Source organism: Dryas octopetala, chromosome 1, assembly GCF_963921425.1.
Source record: "Dryas octopetala chromosome 1, drDryOcto1.1, whole genome shotgun sequence".
Lineage (NCBI taxonomy): Eukaryota > Viridiplantae > Streptophyta > Magnoliopsida > Rosales > Rosaceae > Dryas > Dryas octopetala.
The window spans coordinates 10,408,743-10,422,532 of NC_141366.1; the positions used below are offsets into that span (position 1 = coordinate 10,408,743).

The 13,790-nt window shown below is 38.7% G+C and overlaps 1 protein-coding gene across 2 annotated transcripts; it reads left to right on the forward strand.

Moving 5' to 3' along the window:
* Nucleotides 1-592: 592 nt before the first annotated feature.
* Nucleotides 593-13,612, forward strand: PIE1 (SNF2 domain-containing protein / helicase domain-containing protein). 2 transcript variants are annotated; one of them, XM_086241251.1, is made up of 20 exons: nucleotides 593-793; nucleotides 1,384-1,464; nucleotides 1,652-1,759; nucleotides 1,919-1,999; nucleotides 2,118-2,206; nucleotides 2,341-2,474; nucleotides 2,583-2,644; nucleotides 3,828-3,963; nucleotides 4,412-4,729; nucleotides 4,814-4,887; nucleotides 4,972-5,103; nucleotides 5,627-5,665; nucleotides 6,666-6,734; nucleotides 6,871-6,933; nucleotides 7,018-10,102; nucleotides 10,595-10,659; nucleotides 10,738-10,808; nucleotides 11,122-11,902; nucleotides 12,041-12,588; nucleotides 12,666-13,612. In XM_086241251.1, the coding sequence occupies exons 1-20, from the start codon at nucleotides 734-736 to the stop codon at nucleotides 13,111-13,113; spliced, it is 6,444 nt and encodes a 2,147-aa protein (XP_086097377.1). In that variant the 5' UTR covers nucleotides 593-733; the 3' UTR covers nucleotides 13,114-13,612. The 2 variants fall into 2 exon arrangements, with proteins under 2 accessions (XP_086097377.1, XP_086097385.1); XM_086241259.1 differs by lacking the exons at nucleotides 593-793; nucleotides 1,384-1,464; nucleotides 1,652-1,759; ... (4 more) ...; nucleotides 3,828-3,963; nucleotides 4,412-4,729 and having other exon boundaries at nucleotides 4,817-4,894.
* The last annotated feature ends 178 nt before the right edge of the window (nucleotides 13,613-13,790 follow it).

The window sequence follows — 13,790 nt, forward strand, 5'->3', positions numbered from 1 at the left end:
ACGTCTCTCATCTCTCTCAAACCTCTCTGTGTCTCTGCATCTCTCTCACTCACAGTCTCTCTCGCAGCTCTCACACTTTCACCACCATCTGCGATCTCCACCGCTGAGCACCACCACCCGAGCCCACTTCGATCGACATCCCCTCCAAACCTCCCCCCCACACCACCACCACCCGAGACACCCCTCCAAATCGATATTTGCCTCCCTCTATTTTGGCTAGCCAAATCCGACTCCAACTTCCACCGACCAAAATCGACCGCCTCTGACATAGTCGATAACCAACCACCTTCGAATCGGCATCGGCTAGCATTTTGGTATTCCGACCAGCCTTGGTTAGTTAGAAGTTGTCGGATCGGTTACCGATTCAATACCAAACCTACTAAAAAGTATATCACAGGGTAACGACGTCGTAAGATGGCCATCCTAAACCCATTTTATACTTACGTTGGGTCCATTAGACCTATTATTAATTTGGGCCCATGACCCAAACTATTATAAGCCCAAGCAGAATCCGCCACGTAAGCAAAGCCAAAACGCAACGCCGCAATGAATTTCAGAGGCTCGGAGCCTCATAGACAAAGAAAGAAGCAGCTCGAGAAAGATAGACACAGAAAGAGAGAGAAAGAAGAAGAGAGAGAGATTATAGGAAGAGGGGCAATCGGAGAAGGAGAGCATAGTGGCGTTGATCAGACGGTCCAGATCCACTGGCTGCTGGATCTGACGACCCAAAACCATGGCTTCCAGAGGTCCAAGGTCCAAGCTTGATCATGAAACCAAAGCTAAGCGCCCAAAGGTTGGCTCACGAATATTATACTTTGCATTTTTTCTTCAAATTTGAATTCTTAATAAGCTACCAATAACTAGTTGTTTTATGTGAATTTGAAAGGCCACTTTTTTTTTTTTTGTAAAAGATGCGTAGTTTTGCTCGCCAATGTGCTCTAGCGAACTTGTTGAAACTTTTAGATATACAGCTTCGAAATAGTTTTTCTTATTTATTTTACTTTTTCGTTTTTGTTTTTTCTGAGCTTGTATTGCGGTATAGTGATTTGAAATTGTAGTTTTGAGTAATTTAATTCTTAAGGTAACTACTTTTTTCCGGAAATCTCTGGTTTCGTTTGTTTTAACGGGAAAATGGCATTTTTAGGAAAAAAAAAATTTCCCAGTAAAATTTTCTGTCTTGAAAATTTTGGTGCTGTTTGGTTTATGTTTTTGTTGAGTGTGTGCTTAGGTCGTGGCTTCGGCATAATGCATGTGCGTGGAAAAGTTTTTCGTAAATCACAATCACATACATGCAATGGTCTTTTGACTCCATGCTCCTGAGTGATGAATAAATTGAAACGGTCAGTAACTTGAATGTATTGCTGCAATCCTTGACTGTGATAGGCCCTTGAAGCTCCGAGTGAACCTCGTCGGCCAAAAGCTCATTGGGATCATGTTTTAGAAGAGATGGTTTGGCTTTCAAAGGTAAATTATTAATATATGCCTCAAAGATCTGGAAATTTCTGTTGGCGTTAATTTTTGAGTATTTTCATCTGCTTGTTATGATTGTGCTTTATTATCTTTAGTTCAAGTACTTAAATGACTAAGAGTGTTTGAAAAGGTGAGACAATTGTCTTTGTTATTCCTTGCTTATCAAACTGGTTGTTAGCAGGACTTTGAGTCGGAGAGAAAATGGAAATTGGCTCAGGCGAAGAAGGTTGCTTTAAGGGCCAGCAAGGGCATGCTAGATCAGGCTACAAGGGGAGAAAAGAAAATGAAGGTTCTGATTTTCCTTAACTAAAGTGAAATTTAGATATATCATGCCTAAAGCTTAGAATAGATTTATCTCATGTTACAAAAAATGGGCTCTTATGATTATTCACTGACATGTTTCCTTCTCTCTGTTATTTGTTACATTGTGAATTTCAATATTGATCAGGAAGAAGAGCAACGGTTAAAAAAGGTTGCACTCAATATTTCAAAGGATGTGAAGAAATTCTGGCTGAAAATAGAAAAGCTGGCAAGTTTATCTTTGTATAGTTGATTAAGTCTCCAACTTATTTGACTTCTCGATAAGGAATTAATGAATTGATTTCTTTGTATTTGGGGCTCTGACTATACACAATTTTGTAATCTAGGTGCTTTACAAGCATCAGATGGAGCTTGATGAGAAAAAGAAAAAGGCACTTGATAAGCAGCTTGAGTTCCTTCTAGGTCAAACTGAGAGGTAAAGAATTTTTCCTCCTAGGTTAATTGATATGATCTGAATTTTCGTTGTATGCCGTATACTACCTTTTATTTTTGGTTCTATGTTAATTGATATGATCTGAATTGGGACTATGTTGTGCATGAAATTTCTAGGTACTCAACAATGTTGGCTGAAAATCTCGTGGAAAGTTACAAGCCTGTGCAGCAATATCCCACACAAGACCAAAGTACTCAATGCAAAGAGATGGATGAAAATGATATTAACAAATCAAGAGAATTGAATGTCGGTAAGTTGAAGGTTGCAATTTCATTTCTGTTATTTGCTTGCCTCTAAAGTTTATTTTATTTTCTTTTATTACAAAAATAAAATGTTTTTTTTTATGCATTTTAAACAGAACCTCAATCAGATACAGCAGATGCTGATGATGATTATGATGTACAATCTGATGATGGATCAGTGAGTCTTTCAATTCCTACTAAATTATATGAAAATATAATTTTCATGGTAGTATGATAGTCTTCAAAACCCCTCCTCCTTGTCCTTTTTTCTTCTGACTGTTCTATTCTGTAAATAATATGATATCTCTTTGGAACTCTACTTTTTAGTACGCATTTACATTATAATATTGCAAATCAAGCAAGGAACTCTTTGCATTTTCTGTGGATTCCACTTGATGCTTTCCATGCATTAGATCATATCGAGGAAAAGAATGCAGAGTAATGGGGGGCTATTATCCAGCAGTCATCGGCTGAAGCCTTGTCTTGGCTTTTTCCTTGATTTTTGCTCTGGAAAATAGTTTACTTGTATGAAGACATGATGTAGGGTTGGCTGTAGAATATTATGGCAGTGATTTCTGTATACTCTTATTATTCACACTAGGAGTAATTACATGATCTTATGCACTTTAGAACGAAGAGAAGGAAGAATTAAAACCTTTGGAATGGAGCATAATAACGTTCAGCTGTCATTTCTAGGGGTTGTTGCTTCTACATGAATGATATCTCACTATTTATTGGCCATCTGATCAAACACAACATCAACACTCCCCAGTACTTCTTGGTATTTTGAACCAGATCTGTACTGCCCTTGGCACTGGGATGTCAGGCGAGGGTGAAAGAAGCATGGTTGATAAAGTAGTTGACCACCTCTGTTGGGTAATCCAATGATGATGCCTATAGATCAACTGATCTGTTTATACTGAATGGGTGCAACTGATTTTTGATGGGGAAACCTCTGTAATATCAAATAAAACCTAAACAATCACAAAGAAAAAGCTTGCATGAAATTTTGGAACTAGATCTCTGACCACAATAAGGTCAGCAAAAAATGACATACAACCCTTGTTGACAATATTTGCAACTTATATAAGCAGCCTCATGTTCTATTAGTTTGAGTTTCATACATAAACATGTTATTTGGAGTATGTTTCTATCTGTAAAGTGTTATGTTACCTGAATGTGTTCTGCCAAAACATATAATTTCCTATGCATGTCTGCAAAGGTTGCCTTGTGTCCTTTTCTTTTGTATTATTGAGGTTAGACTGCTACTCTATGTGGATTTAAAGGATGCATTGATACTGCTCTTTATGTATAATTTCTATTCTTAACAGATGTTTTCCTGCATGATGATGCTGTTTTAGGAAGATGATGAGAACACTATTGAGGAAGACGAGGCTCTTTTTACTGAAAAAGAAAGGCAGGAAGAACTGGCTGCTTTACAAAATGAAGTAGATCTTCCACTTGAGGAGCTACTCAAACAATATGATGCGGAGAAAGGTGAATGGTTATAATGTTTTGCACAACTATACTTTATTTACTTGTGAGAGGCAGTGTGGGTGTCCTAAATATGGTTCTGGAACTTTTAGAACAATTTTTGATAGGGAGGTTGGTCCACTAGGTGATACCTAGGTTTCGCATATTTACAACCTGCTTTAGGCATGTGCCTGACTGTAATTGTTTCTAGATGGTCCTGACTCATCTGTGATTGACCTACTATATGGGTTGTCGAAGAGTTATGAGCCAGTTGGGATGGCTATTTCCAATACTCTTTCCACTTTATCCTTATGAGCTTTATTTGTTTCTGTGTTGAAAATCACATGGCCAATAGATAGTATATCTGGAAAATTGTTGGTGGGATATCCTCCCTTCTTGCCTGCTAAGTGAGCTCTCTTTATTTGGTATCAATAGAATTTTCATAAATCTTATATGACACATGGACTTTCAGTTGACCCTGAAAGTAGTCCAGAAAAGGGTGAAGATGGTGCAGAAATGACCTCAGAGGGGGAAGATCATGATATGTTTCCAGAAAAGGCAGAAAATGTTGAAGATGGCGCAGAAATGACATCAGAGGGGGAAGATCTTGGTATGTGTCGAGAAATGGTTGGAGATGGCACAGAAATGACCTCAGAGGGGGAAGATCATGGTATATGTCCGGTAAAGGTTGAAGATGGTGCAGAAATGACCGCAGTTGGGGAACATGATGGTATGTATCCAGAAAAGGGTGAAGATGTCGCAGAAATGGCCTCAGTGGGGGAAGATCATGGTATGTGTGAGCAGTTAATGTATCATGTTATGAAGTGAAACTTATGATTATGTCTGAGTGGGTGAGGGGTTAATTGTGCTGCAGGTGAACGAAATGACCTTTCTATTGCTGAGAAGACTGATAAAAGCAGCCCAGACATTTTCACTGGTCGTCGTTGTGTAAGTTGTATGTGTTTATAGTTGCCAACGCTGAACTGCGCAGCATATAAAGGGTTTGGCTTGACATTTATTTTCAAATTACAGGTGGAAAGTAATGGTGTTTCCGTTTCGGGAACCCATTTATCTGAAATTGAGATCAGTGAAGCCAAAAGTATTTCAGAAGATTCTGTGCAATTTTCCAGAGGACATATGTCATATGATTTTAATGAAGAACATGTAAGAGTGCTATTGTTTAGATTTTAATTTTGTTCTTCCACCTTTTGCAATGATCTACATTGGTTTTGTATCATTGTGTTTTATCTTATTGGACCTTGATGTCTGGTGAACTCATTTATGCTCTGATTTATGTCTTAGCATGGTATTTTGCAAACTCCAATTATTTTTGTAACTGTGAGACTTGTTAGTAGTTACATTAAATTGTGGATAATAGTTTTGTAGATTTAGAATTGAGTATATATATATATATATAGGAGAGAGAGAGAGAGAGAGAGAGAGAGAGAGAGAGAGAGAGAGAGAGAGAGAGAGAGAGCTATGTGTACATATATATACATATATATATATATATACACATGTATTTTGAATTATCCATATGTATATATTCCTACTTTCAGAAGTCTAACATATACTTTAGCGCAAACTCTGATTTGTCCCCCTTTCCCTTCATTTATTTTTCTATGTTTTATTTTTAAAATCAAATTTTGGCATAAGCTTGTTGCTGACTGTTTCTTAAATTATGTAGGAAGATGGTGACTTCATTCTTGCTGCTGGAGAAGTAAAGGTGGGAATGATGGAAGCAAAATAGTTGTCATCTTGTCCTATCATGGGTTCTGTTTCTAGTTTGATGCTGTAAATAAGGCGCGGCTTATTTTACATTATTTCCAACTTGATACTATTAAGGATGCTGCTTGTCTTTGATTGCTGGGATGTCTAGAATTACAGAATTGCTACCTTGCCTAAAGTAGGTGGCTGGTGCAATACTCTTGATGTCTAGTTCTCTCCAACGAATACTCTTCCCTTCTTACTTACCATTCAGTGAAAAGTTTCATTCTCCGTTTTATTCCCCCATATTTTTGTTCATCAAGATTTGTAGGTTGTGGTCCAGCACAACAAACAATTGAGTCATACTTGGTTAGGATGACAGTTAGTAACTTGGGGTTGCTTATGATATTGCAGTACTAGATAGGTCAATATGCTGTTATTAGGAGCCATTTTGTCTTATTAAATATGTTTAAAAGAATAAGACAGGTTCTGCCCAATGACTTCAGCATCTAAATTACCTTGTAACTGTGGTTTCCAGCATAATGTGGCCATAAAGAAAATGATGTCTTGTTATTCTATTTTTTGTATTTTTGTTTGTCTTGAATGCAATGTTATTAAGCTAATAGGTTTTATATATCAATAATTAAGGTACTGGGAGTATGGATATGGCAATCTTTCTTCTTCGCTGTTATCAGATGTAAAGAAAACATGAAGGGATTTGCCTAGCATATCAATCTCTTTAATGGTTGATTTTTATGTTTTCTTTTTAAACTTATCTGTCCTGGTGTGCATTATCATTTAGGTAGATATTGCTTGTTATTCACTCACTCAACCATCTTTGAGGCATTTTTGTACTGTTTTTATGGTCTTGGCTTTGGAGCAACATGTAGTTGTATTTTAGCTGCCTTGTTAGAACTTAGAAATAAGTTTCGAAGTGGTTGAATTTCATATCCAATATATTTGATTAACATTGCTAATTCTCAATTTCCTTTCTCTACTGACGTTTATTTGATGCCCAGGATGATGAGACAACCTTGTCAGAGGAGGAGGAATTGGCAAAAGCAGATACCAAAGATCCCATGGATGAGGTGAGGAGCCAGAATACCTACCTTTAATAAGCACCCTCATACTTAAGGAATATTTGTCAAAACATTCAGGTTCTATTCTTTAAAAGATTTTGGTCTAAGTTTTTGTCTGTTTCTATGGTTTGCTGCTATCTTTCAGATTTCCTTACTGCAGAAGGAGAGTGAAATACCTTTAGAGGAACTGCTTGCAAGGTATAAAAAGGTACGGTTTATTGTATGCTTCTGCTCATAGGTTGAGTGGTTCGTATCACATTTGATTTTTGTTCAATCATCAACCTGTTTTCAGGATTTAGACAGTGATGAAGTTGCAGAAGGTGAATCTGAATATGGCTCTGCTTTGTCAGAGGGATTTGGGGATTCTCCATCTCTTGAAGAAGATGTTGAACCCGAGCAACATGGTGTTTCTATGGATGAAGATGTTGACTCTGGTGAACACCAGCCAGCTCTTGATTCTTCCACTGAAGAAGAGAGGGCTAGGCAACGTAAATTATCAGAAGGAGGAAAGGAGAGTGAGAACAGAATTGAGGATGCAGCTGCTGCTGCAAGATCAGCACAGCCAACTGGAAACACCTTCTCCACAACCAAAGTCCGTACAAAATTCCCCTTTCTTCTTAAGTTCCCTCTTCGTGAATATCAGCATATTGGCTTGGATTGGCTTGTAACGATGTATGAGAAAAGACTGAATGGGATTCTAGCCGACGAGATGGGGCTTGGGAAGACAATCATGACCATTGCTTTGCTTGCACACCTAGCGTGTGAAAAGGGAATATGGGGTCCTCATCTTATTGTGGTCCCAACTAGTGTAATGCTCAATTGGGAGACTGAGTTTCTTAAATGGTGTCCTGCTTTCAAAATTTTAACTTATTTTGGAAGTGCAAAAGAGCGCAAACTGAAAAGGCAAGGTTGGTTAAAACCAAACTCATTTCATGTCTGCATAACAACGTACAGACTGGTTATTCAAGATTCAAAAGTCTTCAAGCGTAAGAAATGGAAATACTTGATTTTAGATGAAGCTCATCTGATTAAAAATTGGAAGTCACAGAGATGGCAAACACTTTTGAACTTCAATTCCAAACGGCGCATTTTGTTAACTGGCACTCCTCTGCAAAATGATCTGATGGAACTTTGGTCTTTAATGCATTTCTTGATGCCCCATATATTTCAGTCTCATCAGGAATTCAAGGATTGGTTCAGTAATCCAATATCTGGGATGGTTGAGGGGCAAGAAAAAGTAAATAAGGAAGTTCTTGATCGTCTTCATAATGTCCTTCGACCATTCATTCTTCGTCGTTTAAAACGAGATGTGGAGAAGCAGCTCCCTATGAAACATGAGCATGTCATATACTGTAGGCTCTCCAGGAGGCAGCGTAACTTGTATGAAGACTTCATTGCTAGCTCGGAAACACAAGCAACTCTTGCAAGTTCTAACTTTTTTGGAATGATAAGTGTTATAATGCAACTTCGGAAAGTATGCAATCATCCCGACTTATTTGAAGGTCGTCCAATTGTCAGTTCCTTTGATATGAATGGTATTTACATGCAATTGAGTTCTTCTATATGTTCGATGCTTTCACCTGGACCCTTTTCTATAGTAGACCTTAGGAGTTTGGGGTTTTTATTTACTCATCTAGATTTTACCATGACTTCTTGGGAGAGTGATGAAGTTAAAGCTCTTGCTACCCCATCAAGTTCAATCAAGGAGCGTGTTGACCTGATTAGGGTTGAAGATATTGGTGGATTTAAACATCACAAGAAGTTTCATGGTACCAATATTTTTGAAGAGATTCAGAAAGAAATTATGGAGGAGAGACTAAGACAAGCAAAGGAACATGCTGCAGCTATTGCATGGTGGAATTCCTTGAGGTGTGATAGAAAACCTATATACTCAACAAGCTTAAGGGAGCTTGTTACAGTTAGACATCCTGTTTTTGATATTCATTGTCATAAGGGTAATCCTCTGTCCTACATGTATTCCTCAAAGCTTGCTGATATAGTTCTTTCACCAGTGGAACGCTTCCAGAAAATGATTGACCTTGTTGAAAGCTTCATGTTTTCAATCCCAGCTGCAAGGGCCCCCCCACCTGTATGCTGGTGCAGTAAATCTGGAAGTTCTGTGTTTCTGCACCCATCTTATAAGCATAAATGCGCCGAAATCTTGTCACCACTTCTATCACCATTCAGACCTGCTATTGTTCGAAGGCAAGTATATTTTCCTGACAGGCGACTTATACAGTTTGACTGTGGTAAATTGCAAGAGCTTGCAGTTTTGCTTAGAAAATTAAAGTCAGAAGGTCACAGAGCATTAATATTCACTCAGATGACGAAGATGCTTGATGTCTTGGAGGCTTTCATCAGTTTGTATGGTTACACGTACATGCGTTTAGATGGATCCACTCAGCCTGAGGAGAGGCAAACTTTAATGCAGCGGTTTAACACCAATCCAAAAATTTTTCTTTTCATATTGTCAACCCGTAGTGGGGGTGTTGGTATCAACCTAGTAGGGGCAGATACGGTTATCTTTTATGATAGTGACTGGAATCCTGCTATGGACCAACAAGCTCAAGATCGTTGCCACCGTATTGGACAGACACGTGAAGTTCATATTTATCGGTTGATCAGTCAATGCACCATTGAAGAAAATATCTTGAAGAAAGCAAATCAGAAGCGTGCTCTTGATGATCTAGTTATACAAAGTGGGGGCTACAACACCGAATTCTTCAAGAAGCTTGATCCTATGGAGCTTTTCTCTGGTCATAGAGCACTTCCTATTAAGAATATGCAAAAGGAGAAAAATCACAATGGAACGGAGGTTTCTCTATCCAGTGCGGATCTGGAAGCTGCTCTAAAGCATGCAGAAGATGAAGCAGATTACATGGCATTAAAGAAAGTTGAGCAGGAAGAAGCTGTGGACAACCAAGAATTTACAGAAGAAGCCATCGTGAGGTTGGAAGATGATGAATTTGTAAATGAGGATGACATGAAGGTTGATGAACCTGCAGATCAGGGTGGCTGGATGACGTCTTCAAACAAAGAAAATGGCATGACGTTGAATGGGAGTGATCTTAATGAAGAAAGGGCTCTTACTGTTACTTCTAGAGAAGATGATGTGGACATGATGGCTGATGTCAAACAGATGGCTGCAGCTGCTGCAGCAGCAGGACAAGAAATCTCATCCTTTGGCGATCAGTTACGTCCTATAGATCGGTATGCAATTCGTTTTCTAGAATTGTGGGACCCAATTATAGACAAGACAGCAGTGGAATCGCAAGTTAGATTCGAGGAGACAGAATGGGAACTGGACCGCATAGAAAAATACAAGGAGGAAATGGAAGCTGAGATTGATGAAGATGAGGAACCTCTTGTTTATGAAAGTAAGTACCTTGTTATTTTCTTATTGTCTAAAGTTACTTTTGAGGCATATTATAACCTTAAATATATACAACTCTAATGAGCTTGTCACATGGTGCTACTTTGCTACTTCATGATACATCGTGTGACCTTGATCATGTGACCTTGATTAGTAGTCCAAAGCATACCTCAATTTGCAGAGCTAAGTTTGCTTTAGACATTAGAATTGAGAAAGAATCTATGAGAAAGTTTTATTTTCTCTAAGATCAAATTCTTTTGACCTGGCTCTTATTGAAACATTATATCTGCCTGACACCATCGATGACCATGTCTCACTAGCTCTTGTTTGTTAAGTTGTGCCCCTTTAATTTATCTTGTAGTGATATGGTATTCTGTAACTATGTGGGACATGCTGCTCATTGATGGAATGTAGGATATTCAAACTTTTTATATGTGATAACTGCCATGTGTGCATGTTGCAACATTAGACTAAAACTTATGTATTTTCTGCTTAGCATGGGATGCTGATTTTGCAACTGAGGCATATCGTCAGCAGGTTGAGGCCTTGGCTCAACATCAGGTCAGTGTTTACTCTGTAACTTTGTGATGCATATTTTTTGTCCATGTATTAATAATCTGTTTGCAAAACTTTTTGCAGTTGATGGAGGAACTGGAATATGAAGCCAGGGAGAAGGAAGATGAAGCCGATGAAAATTGTGATTCTAAGAAGTAAGCTGACAATCTGAACACTCATCCTGATAGTATTTGGTGCAAATTAATCTTTTTTCCATCAACTCTATATTGATTTATTATTCATATATACAACAAAGTGCCTGTATCTATACTGATGACACGCACACACACAGAGGACAAGATGCCTGCATCTATACTGATGTGTAGGTCAGCATTTTGGTGATACACATTTTTTGATTGGCCAACTGGTCAAGCATTGAAAATAGGAGCGCGCCTTCGTAATGCCATATAAATTTTGGAATTTCATTATATTTGAATAGTCCGTAATTAATCATTTGTATGTTAGCAGGAATGGGACGTCAAGTGAACCTAAACCCAAGCCTAAGAAAAAATCAAAGAAAGCCAAATTTAAATCTCTGAAGAAACGATCTTTAGCCTCTGAACTGAAAACTGTGAAAGGAGAGCTGCAAGTGGAACCGATGTCCATAGATGAAGATACTATGTCTCATGATATGGTTACCTATTCTGATATGGAATCACCAAATTCAAGTGTGCAGAGAAAACGTAAGAAGGCTGAATCTAGAACAGTTGGTGAAGAGAAGACTTCAAAGAAGAAGTCTAAGAAACCAAAGAAGTCTCCTCTTGAAATATGTACTTCAGAGTTCGATTCTAACTTCTCTGTAATGCAGCTTGATGAAGCTTCAGAGTCAAAATATGAGACTCTGGTTGATTTTGAGCAGAAATCAGTTAGCAGAACAAAGATGGGAGGGAAAATATCTATCACCCCTATGCCTGTAAAGCGAGTTCTAATGATAAAACCAGAGAAGCTAAAGAAGGGAAACATTTGGTCTAGAGATTGTATTCCATCACCAGATTTTTGGTTGTCACAGGAGGATGCGCTATTATGTGCCGTGGTACATGAGTATGGCCCTTATTGGAGCTTGGTTAGTGAGACACTTTATGGTATGACTGCTGGTGGCTTTTATAGGGGAAGGTATCGGCATCCCACTCATTGTTGTGAAAGGTTTAGGGAACTCATCCAAAGATATGTTTTGTCTACACCAGACAATCCAAATTATGAAAAAGTTAACAATATAGGGTCTGGAAAGGCTCTTCTAAGGGTAACAGAGGTACGCTTATTTTGTAAACTTACTGAACTGCATATGTGATACATTTATATCACTTAACTGTGAATGATACATCAGCGCTCTTAACATTTATTGAAACATTGAAAATGAAATACCGCTCATCACCTTTCTTCTATGCAGGATAATATTCGAATGTTGTTAAATGTTGCCGCGGAGCAGCCCAATAGAGAGTTTCTCGTTCAGAAACACTTCACTGCCCTGCTTACCTCTGTCTGGAAGGTGACATCTCGCAAAGACCACCGACAAAATCTCCCATCATCCCGGAATGGTCTATATTTTGGTGGAAATTTTTTCAGTTCTTCCAACCACATTTCTCAGACTTCTAGGAAGGAACGTACAGAAACCATGAAATTTACCAATTTAGGAGAGGGTAAGAAGTTGATAGCGGCTGCACTTAATGATGCCAGGAGCAGGCAAGAGGATGGCAGAGTCTTTCGTCCCAACTTTGGGAAAGATTCATCAACTGATGCAGAACGGTTGGATATAACTCTGGTACTTCCCAAGGATGACTCCTTGGGTCCATTTCCATCTGTTGTTAATTTGTCAATATCCGATTCAGACCCTCTGCCACTGGTAAAGGCTACGGAAGATCATCATCTTCGGGATTCCTGTAATGATCATCATTGCAAAGATTCCATTGATGTAAATGTGTCTGAGAACCGCTTCAGGTAAGGTCTCTTGCAACCATAAATCTAAAACAATTGCTGTCATAAAAACTGCTAATAGGAGTCCTGTCTCCTTTCAGGGCTGCTACAAGATCTTGCGTTGACGATAGTACAGGGTGGGCTTCATCTGCATTCCCGATAAATGATGCCAGGTCTCGATCAGTGTCAAAATTACCATCCTCAGGAAAGCACAAGCTCGTTTACTCTGATTCGATTAGACCTTCCAAATCGAAGTTCAGAAAAAATTTGGTAGAGCATGGTGAGATGCACAAGTTTATTCCTGAGCAGGTATTCCCACCTTTGCCAATGGCTGCACCCGTCAATCCCAGTCCAAGGTTTGACCTGAATGAACCCATGAACGAAGATGTTGGAATTGATGATTTGGAAAGCAATTCCTATTCTTATGTTGATGAGGAGTTTTCGCTGGGAATGGAGAATTTTGAAATTTTCCCACATATATATGTTCCTGGCTTGGTTTCAGGCCTTGATGATTGTTCATCATTGCCAGAACATACCGACATTGATTGAGCAAGGTTAATCAGAGGGCCAGAACCAGATATATTTTGGGCTGATGGCAGGGTCTCTTCTTGTTAAGGAAGCTACCGTCAGTGAAATACTAATCATCAACTTGGGGCTTTATCAATTTTTGGCTCCCATAGCATATCACCACTCACCAGGCAGATGGCATGTGGTGGATTGGACCCACCCTTTCCAGATACCGATTGAAAGGGAGTGATTTTTCGCGCTTTCCTGTCACAAGCTTGGAAATTGACTTTGTGAATGAAGAATCTGTGTAGGGCTTCCAAGGATCCCCGGATCAGGGTATTCAAATTGTAACATAAAAATTTTGTAGTTTCATTTTTTTGCTTGGAGACTGAATCTGTTTAGGGCTTCCATTGAGACGTCTGTATGGGCACATTTCCTCCATGGGAAGTAGTGAATGAAGTTAGTGTACTAGTCGTTAGCAAAAATAGAAAGAAATTATTATTAAGCTCGTAGGGCTTAAATGGCTCTCTCTCTCTCTCTCTCTCTCCAAGGATGATGCAGTAGTTACATGCACTATGTTCCCTTTTTTCCTAAAATTTAAAAATGATCTTACTTTGGGGAAAATAATTATAATTTATGCTTAGCTTTGGACTCGCAAAGTCCAGTTTAACGAGTAATTTTTGAAAAACTTTGTTCGAGTTGACGATGGTATAAGGTGA